Source organism: Mytilus trossulus, chromosome 2 (genome assembly GCF_036588685.1).
Source record: "Mytilus trossulus isolate FHL-02 chromosome 2, PNRI_Mtr1.1.1.hap1, whole genome shotgun sequence".
Taxonomy (NCBI): domain Eukaryota; kingdom Metazoa; phylum Mollusca; class Bivalvia; order Mytilida; family Mytilidae; genus Mytilus; species Mytilus trossulus.
In genome coordinates this window covers 16,583,545-16,593,346 of record NC_086374.1, presented here as the reverse complement: position 1 = coordinate 16,593,346, position 9,802 = coordinate 16,583,545, and the positions used below count along the sequence as shown (strand labels likewise).

At 30.6% G+C, this 9,802-nt stretch overlaps 1 protein-coding gene across 1 annotated transcript; it reads right to left on the bottom strand.

Annotated features, from left to right (window-relative positions):
* Positions 1-887: 887 nt before the first annotated feature.
* LOC134704940 (uncharacterized) lies at positions 888-9,521 on the bottom strand. Its single transcript, XM_063563725.1, has 7 exons — positions 9,432-9,521; positions 8,710-8,819; positions 6,976-7,140; positions 5,367-5,457; positions 3,382-3,509; positions 2,548-2,697; positions 888-2,040 (listed from the first exon to the last, which is right to left on the bottom strand). The coding sequence occupies exons 3-7, from the start codon at positions 7,058-7,060 to the stop codon at positions 1,058-1,060; spliced, it is 1,437 nt and encodes a 478-aa protein (XP_063419795.1). The 5' UTR covers positions 7,061-7,140; positions 8,710-8,819; positions 9,432-9,521; the 3' UTR covers positions 888-1,057.
* Between the last annotated feature and the right edge of the window lie 281 nt (positions 9,522-9,802).

Sequence of the window (9,802 nt, the reverse complement as noted above, 5' to 3'; positions counted from 1 at the left end):
TTAAAGCCAAATTAGACTTTTGACCCTAATTTTACGGTCCACTGAACATAGAAAATGAAAGTTGGAATTTCAGGTTAAAGTTTTTGGTCAAGGTAGTTTTTGATAAAGCTGAAGTCCAATCAACTTGAAACTTAATACACTTGTTGCTTATGATATAATCTTTCTAATTTAAAAGCCAAATAAAACTTTTGACCCCAATTTCAGGGTCCACTAAACATAGAAAATGAAAGTGGGAATTTCAGGTTAAAGTTTTTGGTCAAGGTAGTTTTTGATAAAATTGAAGTCCAATCAACTTGAAACTTAGTACACATGTTCCCTATAGTATGATCTTTCTTATTTTAATAACAAATTAGATTATTACCCAATTTCACGGTCCATGGAACATGCAAAAGGATAGTGCGAGTGGGGCATCCATGTACTTCGGACACATTCTTGTTTTAGCTTCACTTTGATATATTCCTTTCTGATATACCGACTATAGGGAACAAGTTTCTTTCTCATTTCTGAGCGACTCTGGTTCATAAGAGCCTTTATTATAATCCTGGTACCTTGGATAACTATTTTACTCTTGAACTATTTCAAATTCCTCATAACCATAACTTTATGAGAACAATGAGCCATTAATACCTTGTCATAAGAAAAGACCACAAAAACCTCACATCAGTAAACATAATATTATCTATATAACTATATACTGAGCAAAATGAAATGGTGCTTCACTAAGCATTTTAAGTTGAAGGAATGATCAGATGCTTCAGAAAGTTAACCGTCAATCTTCACTAGTTGCATCAAGTTTCACAGTCTTTCAACCCTTTGACTGAAAGTTATCAATTTTAACCGGAAGCTATAGTTACACAGAACTAAGTAATGTCAGATTATGAAATGAATCATGATTAATGTAGGATTTTATTATTAATGTAAAACATGCATATACATATAATATCTTACAAATATATATGTGATAAATGCTATAATGCGAAAACATGTAAAAAAGTACCCGTTTGATGAACAGTAAATGAAATATCAATGTGATGATATAACACTTCATAAAGTCTGCTTAATCACTTGTTCTTTTGTTTTTGCTATTTAATCTCTTTAAAGTTTGCATTTTTCGAATTTTCACTTTCGTAATTGGTTTTTCTAATTCAGCAGAACGTTTTGACTCACTTCCGTCAGTATTGTTCGTAGGAATCGGGTTTTCTACGCTTTTCCTGAAAAAAACCTTGTATCGACTTTCTATATTTTTGTTCAAATCTGGCTTCAGTTTGACTTTAGTTTTTACCATATCAAAATTTTTATTAACATTGTCAGCGGGGACAGACACCTTTCCTTCATCAATCGTAGAATCGGTATGTGGATTTTTATTTCGAGTTCTCGATGAGGTAGTCTTTCTTTTTTCTCTAATAGATATGTTGCCCTCTTTTTCGTAGCTAATTGAATCCATTTTTGACAAGCCTGCATTTGTTGTTGACTTCACATGTTCATTTTGACATTCTTTGTTGGTCTTTTTTGTTGGAAGTTGTCCCGACTTTTGCAATGCAAAGTTACTTGACAGATCATCTTCTTTTATACTGTTTTGTAAAATTTCCTTGTTTTTATCTTGATTTCTTTTTATTAATTTTGTATATGAAGCAGCTATTGTTGTATCCTTCTCGTTAATTGATTTCAACGTGGTTTTCCGTGCCTCTGATAATTTGCTGTGTATGATGTCATTCGACGTATACTGGGTTTGAGTAGTAGCTATCGGAGGTCTTGAAATTATGGAGTCTTCTTCCATCTTAAGAAGTATATTTTTCAATTTCTTAGACTCTTGTTTCTTGTTTACAAACTTTGGAATGAAGATATGTCGAAAACTAGGTCTCTTTTGTACAGACGATACTTTTACAGTTTTTGGAACAGCATACATTTTACCGACGAAACACATGACGCAACAAGCTATGACACCGATAAGAATAACTCCTCCGACGGCTAACAGTACAGGCAAGATAACACAATTGTTGAAATAACAGGAGTCATCATCAGATGGTGTTTTTGAAGAACCTATTGAACAATGTAAAAATAAACTTTGATAAGATTTGTATCACCCTATTGTTTTATTTCTTTTAAAGATATAAGATATTTTTTTTTATAAATATATTAATCTTCCTTGTCTTTTGTCGAAGAGACCATTTTAGAATTCAGAGACTGCAATTTATAATGTAAAGATGTGAGGTGTATTTGCTGCCAATTACATTTGTTTCATGATTTTATCCAAATTTTTTTTATGTAAAGGCAGACTAACACATGTTGTGTCAGGTGTACTATTGTTTGTCTTTTTCATTTTTAGTCATAGCGTTGTCAGTTTGTTTTAGATTTATGAGTTTGACTGTCCCTTTGGTATCTTTCGTTCCTCTTTTACAGAAATACATCGATATGAACATAAACAAATGCACAGACTTGACATTTATTGTATTTGAATGCATAAATTTTCACATATTATTTTCCAATAACAATTGAGTTTTTAACTATAGGACAATGCTTCTATTTTTTTTTTATTAAGTATCTTACTTTGTATCTGATAAGCCAGTAAGAAGCCTCTATGCTGTGAACTGATGTCACTATGAAACATCACTGTAACGTTTCCTTTTGTTGTGTATTTCTGACTTGGAAACCACTCATCTCTACCGCATGATGTTATAATCGTTGTGCCCGTTGCATCTATTCAACAGAAATCACACCAAATTAGCTCTAGTATCCCCCTAGTGTATACATTCTGCAGGTCAGATTTTGGTTTATGGGGGATTGTTTTGCCAATTACATATGTTAACATTGGTTATAATAAGACGAGCAGGAATTATGGATTATCAACTTGGCTTAGTATTGTATTTTCTTATGATGTACAATGTTTTGTTTATTTATTCTTAATTTATATATATTTAGATTTTTAAGAATTCATTTTTAATTCTCTGAGAAATAAAATATCTCATGTGACTATGGATGGTTTCGTGTGCTAAAGAATTATCTGATTAGTAGGAGATATTTAAAACATGTATGACTGCAATATTATTATTCTGATAATTTTAAGCTGCAAGTTAATGAATATATTGAATACATTTTGTTTAAAAAGTTGAAAAAAGTGAAAATGATAAATATGTGTTTTTTTTTGGTATCTGCAATATAAAAATGTAATCAAACGTTACGTAGTGTACGTAACATTGTATATGTCTTAGATATTAAAGCACAACATATATTTACATAAACAAAATATACAATGTACAAGGAAGGATTAAAAAAAAAATTAAAAAAAAGGCGAGACCGGATTTGTTTTTTTCAAATATCTGTTTAATAGTCATATTTTGTAAACCGTACTGACATGATAGTATCATATATACACAAACATACCATCAATAATCTTGACATAATCATATCGACACATTTTATCATCTGGCTCTATATCTATAAATCTAAAAGACAATTCTAATGGTTCTTGATCTCCTATTCTCTCTATCCTCCATGAACACTCGCTATTTCTGGAAAATAAAGAGGAAATCATTGCTTTGTTTATTTCTAGTATTCAATCGAAGATTTATATTTATGGTGAAGTCAAGATGACATTTTGTATATAAGCCCTTTTACGTCAGTCTTGTCCACTTGTTTTGAACTGTTGAGTATTGTACTAAGCAATTGAATCCAAGTGATTTTGCACTTCATAGATACTTTTTTATGCATATTGTCAAATTGATATAAATACTGTCAATTTTAGTTGGTTTGCTTTAAGAAACCGCTGTCGACAAATTTTATCAAGAATTGTTGTGGCGCAGTCTATCTTTATTCAATTTTCTTCGGTGTATTGTTGTATATGTCTCGAAACGTTTAGTCTTAGTGATAACAGATGAATGTTATTCGTATACAAACTCTTGCTTGGATAAAAATTAGCAGTTTTAACTAAAAGAAAATTACTATGTCAAGGAATTTCATTTTGACATTTTGCTGATTTCTATTATATTTTGATATCCTGCGGATCGAAAAGCACACCAGCAGTTACTCGAACACAGTAGTTCAAGAATAGGACAATTCTAAATTAAGTTTCTACAGTTATTCTAAAGCCATAGGCTATCTATGTATAGAGGTCGAAATAACTTGGTCAGACAATTTATTCAGTAAATTTATGAGCAGTATTTTTTTTACAGAAAATGGACGTATGTATGATATTTCTTGTTAGCAAAAATAATGCTAAGCTTGTGAGAATTAAAAGCGACAGTATACGGCTGTTCGAAAGTCATTTATCGATTGAGAGAAAACATATCCAGGTTACAAACTAAAACCGAGAGAAACACATCAACTATAAGAGGAAAACAACGAAACAACAGAAACACTGAAGTGCAACAAAAAACAAAATACAATGCAACAAACAAACAAACAAACAACGGACTATAAGATAACAACTGCAATTTTCCTGACTTGGTACAGGAACTTAAAAAAAAGGTGGATTGAATCTGTTTTTTGGGCTAGCCAAAGCCACGCCCTTGTTTGGCAATGTTAAATACCACACCATGATAACAACATTACATGACAGCACTACATGATAATATTTGGATCAAAAGTGGTATCGATTCAATGGTAGTAAAAGTTCATCCAAAATACCAAGCGAATAATTTAACATGTATCTACAGAAGAATTGTTATCAAATCTGGATAAGACTTTATGTATGCCTGTATGGAAGATGGAGGCCTTGCATCACTAGAATGACTTTGTCCATTCGTTTTCGATGCGATTTGTATTTTAAATTTCCCATGTCATTATGGACTTTCCGAATTGATTTTCCTCTAAGTTAAGTATTTTTGTGATTTGACTTTTTTTTGTGTTAAAAATGAGTTTTTACAATAATGAAAGAAACGGATCTTAAATTGTAAAACAATTTACTTGGGTAATTGTATAGTCTTTGAATCTATTGACTTGTAAATAATTTAAATCACAAAAATACTGAACTCCGAGGAAATATCAAAAAGAAAAGTTCTTAATCATGTTGTAAAATAAAAAGCTCAAGCACATCGGACTAATAGATAACAACTGTCATATTTCGGACTTTGTACAGGCGTAATTCTATTAAAATGCCCGGCGAAAGGTTTTCAAAATGATTTTTTTATTATTTTAGGAAAGCTAACCGAGGTGCGGTAATGAATTGAAGAGCATATACAGATATTACTGCGAATGAATCTTATATAACTTAACACAATATTCTTAAATGTTCTGTCAATATAGCTGAATTAAAAAAAAAACAACTAGAACACTCCGCGGGGAAATAGAGCGTATGTAAACTAAAAAAATCATAACTGGAGAATTTCAGGAGAGGTATCAAAAGTCAAGCTTTTTACTAGAATACCTACGCAGGATAATCATTTGGAAACATTGGACTACTGATATACTGTACTATTGTGGACGCCACTATTGTCTGAATAGAGGAACACGCAGAATCAGCTGAAATTTAAATAAATAAATAAATATGTGTGTGGTTAATAAAATGGAAACAATATTTTTGCATTAGCACACTGCAAATGGAAAGAAAAATAGTGGAGATATAACGACTTTGTGGTAATTTTTTTCGATAAATGCAACATCTACTTTTGAACATGCATTACTCATCCTGAACATGGGCATGAAAAGATCGATGATTAAACATATTACGAAAAATATATATTGAGGTAGTCAAAGCTATGTAATAATAATAATAACTCTTCAACTTCGTACTTTATTTGGCCTTTTTAACATTTTTGGATTCGAGCGTTACTGATAAGCCTTTTGTAGGCGAAACGCGCGTCTGGCGTATATACTAAATTTAGTCCTGGTATATATGATGAGTTTATTTCCTTATATAAAATCAAAATGTTTTGAAGTGTTTTATCATTTGATTTTGCCATTTTTATTAGGGACTTTCCGTTTTGAATTTTCGACGGAGTTCAGCATTTTCGTGATTTTTCTTTTTATCAAATCGCAAAATCAAAAGCTCAAACACATCAAGCAAATGGAAAACAACTGTCGAAAGAGTCTTATTATTGCTATTGTGACATTTAACTTACTCACTATAATTCAGCAATTCTTCTTACAAATTTGCTTTCTCTTGCTTAGTATTGTGACAAAGTTTTTGATTCTGATAAATGATAAAAGCCAATTTTGCCATTCTTTTTAGTTTTTGACTAAGTGACATCAAAACAAAAAAGGTATTTGTCATCTTATTGGGCAAATATTGTAACAGTTGGAGATAAGATTCGAAAGACAACATGTTGCAAATATTCAATAAGGCATTATTCTGAAATGTTATATTTGATGATCGTACAAAAGTACCTACAAAAAATCTTTAGCTGTTTAACGTTGTATAAAAATCCTTTTTCTGCTGCATTAGAAAGCTGTTAGTGACATCAACACAAAAAAGTATTTTGTCATCTCATTGGGTACCTATGGTAACAGTTGAACATAAGATTCAAAGGACAACAGGTTGCAACTTTATAGCTGGTATAACCTTGAAATTTCAGCTATTGCCCCTTAATCAAAAGAGGTATTCTCAATCAAATGTATCAACAGCAAATTAATTTCGTTCAACTTGGACAAATCACCAAAAGATAAATAGAAACCGAAATTTCCTAATTTTCATGATTAAGTAACAAGTCAAAGATGCTAAGATATGGCTTAGGGTTTTGTTTTTGTGATAACTGTACAACTGGACTACAATTAATCATAAGCCTGGTCCGAGCACGTCCCAACTCGGTTCAAAACAAAGTATTTGCAACGATCTTTTTCACAAATCAATTGATTTCTCTAACATGCAATGTTAGGTTTTGTAATATCGGTGGAATTAAAATAAGACTTTTTCGTCAGATCAACACAAAATCTCTGCAAATGCAAGCATGATACTACATACTATAGTTAAAAATTGCATTTTTGCAAGAAGGCATTAATATCAAATCTTATTTTTATTGAAGATCATACAAAGATACCTACAAAAATCTTTAGCTGATATAACGTTGTATGAAAATCCCTTTTCCGCTGCATTAGACATGCTGTCAGTGATGAACGATGTATACATATAACCAGTCGAAGCTATGAAATATCTAGGATATCCCTTTGTTGAACAAGTGTGCAAATTTAAACCAGTGATGTTTGTGCCTAGAATATAAATATCAATGTCATTAAGTAATATAAGAGTTACCATATTAAACTTTAACGATGCGACTTAGGTTACCATTTTATTGTTAATGCATGTGTTGAGATGAATTAAAATTTTACGTTGTATTTTTCAATTAACCACGGGAATATAAGAAGTGAATAATATCAAATCATTGTGCAGACATGTTCAATAACCTAGAGTAATTTGACAAAAAAAACGGGGTTCAAACTGTGTATAACCACAAAATTCTAAGCGATGGTCTTGAGATATTTTAAAGCTGCACTCAACTCAACCTGACACATTTTGAATGTCCAGTTTGATATATTGCTTTTAACATTTCTTCACATTTATACATTATTGGCTTAGAGCGTTCCTGTTAAAGTTAAATCAACAAAACGCTTTTCGGTAATACGAAAATTTATAAATATAAGTTACTAGTAGCAAACTCATTAAAACTGGTTAAGAACTAAGAAGTTTACAAAGTAAATATATTCAGACACCTTTGGAAGTGATATGTGGTCTATTCGTAACAGCTTGAAACATTGAAAATTATTTTTATTGGTATTCTTTGACATGCATTTAAGCAAAGACAAACGACAGTTTAACTAGTTCTAGATTTTTTTCTGCTTTAAGAAACAAAATACTTGATTCATATTCTACTATTCTTCTACAAAATGTTTTTTTTTGTTACTTATATCTTTCAACAAAATTCTCCAAACTTGTGGGTAAATGATTATCCGTTGGATAAATAATTTTCTTGTAATTTCTAGCTAGGTATAGACAATTGTTATCAACGGTACCATGCTTATAATTTAATACGCCAGACGCGAGTTTCGTCTACCTAAGATTCATCAGTGACGCTCAGATCAAAATGGTTATAAAGCAAAACAAATCAAAAGTTGAAGAGCTTTGAGGACCCAAAATTCCAAAAAAGGTGCCAAATACGACTAGATTAATGCATGGGATAAGAAAATCCTTAGGATTTCGTTATATTCATACTTTTGTAAACAGGAAAATTATAAAAATGACCATATAATTGATATTCATGTCAACACCGAAGTGCTGACAACTGGGCTGGTCACAAACTTTCACATTAATACAAAGTTTTTTAAAAGCACAAACTCAACAAGTATCCACAAACATTGATTTTTTTTCAAAACTCAAGAAAAAGAAAATGAGACCTCAGTATAAAAGTAAGGAGATATTGGTAAAAAACTTCATTAAAACACATCAAGCTATGGTACATTTTACATTTTCATATTCAACATAAAACAGTCTTATTTCAGGCAAAATATCTGCATTTATGTAGTAAACATAACCATAACATCAGCTCTTAGCTCTTAGACTTACAAGAAATATTTTTTTTAAAAATATGTAATAGTTGAAGTTTATTTTCGATAAACATAGATTGCTTAAAAATATGTACTATGTTTATGGGCATGTTAATCATTATATTTAACACTTTTAACACATAAAACCTTGGTAGTGATAATAAAAGATGACTAGAAGAAACATAAACTCACTATCAATAATTTAAACACACAATACGGATATTGTATGTTACATACCGTCATATATGTTAATTGTATCCCCCGTGCAGTCAATCGATGCGTTGATTTGAACCAAAAGTGATGATCCTCTTATTGATGTGGAGTGTTTCCACGAACATGTTCTGTCACTGTAAATGTGATGAAAAATTACGTATTAAAAACTGACGTTTGTTTTTTTCTAATATGAACACATATTTGTAATTTATATCATTTTACCATTTCAACCTTGATTAATTAAAACAACGTTAACGATAATTCTCTTAACTTACTATCAAAGTTTTTACTACATATCAAATTTGATATCAAGAAGGCTTTTATCAAAAAGATAACATTAATTGAAGATGAAGACATAAAGTTTTAACCGGTACTGAAAATGATTCGTTAATTGCATGCATAAAAATTAAAAATTATCTGTACCGGTAGAATTATATGATAACATTAGATGTAATATATATCATTCAATTTTAGATAAAAACAAACCATCTAGGAAATGTTAAAATGATACGGCTGTAAAAGGTGTTGGAAAACTGTTTCCTATATTATATTTTGTTATTTGAACACATGCTATATGGTTTAACTAAAAAATCATATCAGTGCAATGTGATGGAATAATTGAAATTTGAAATAATAAATGACGACGATTTCTAGAATTGTTCAAATTAGCATTATTGCTTATTCTTTGATCCCATGTTGACAAATTAAACAGAAAATAAGGCTCTAGTATATTAAATTGTGCTTACGTTGGGTATCCATTGTCATAGTTAGGACTCTGTACAGTGGCGGCCGAATATCCAACTGATAACACACTAGTTCTTCCACTACACTGACTACATACTAAAACAATAAAATATTATATTCTAAATGCCAGTATATACATGCTAAACTTTTGAAGATTTATTATGCACTAGAAACATAGAAATAACTTGAATCAAGAGTTTTACAAATATACTTTTAGAATCGTTGATATCAAAATCATTTTATTGGATGATTCAACTGTTAATCCGCTGTATTGTGTGTTTATTTTGTTGGATAAAAAGTTAGAATGCCAGATCCTTTTCTTCAAGAAATTCATTGCCAAAGTTATAATTAAAAAAACACACTAAAATTACCA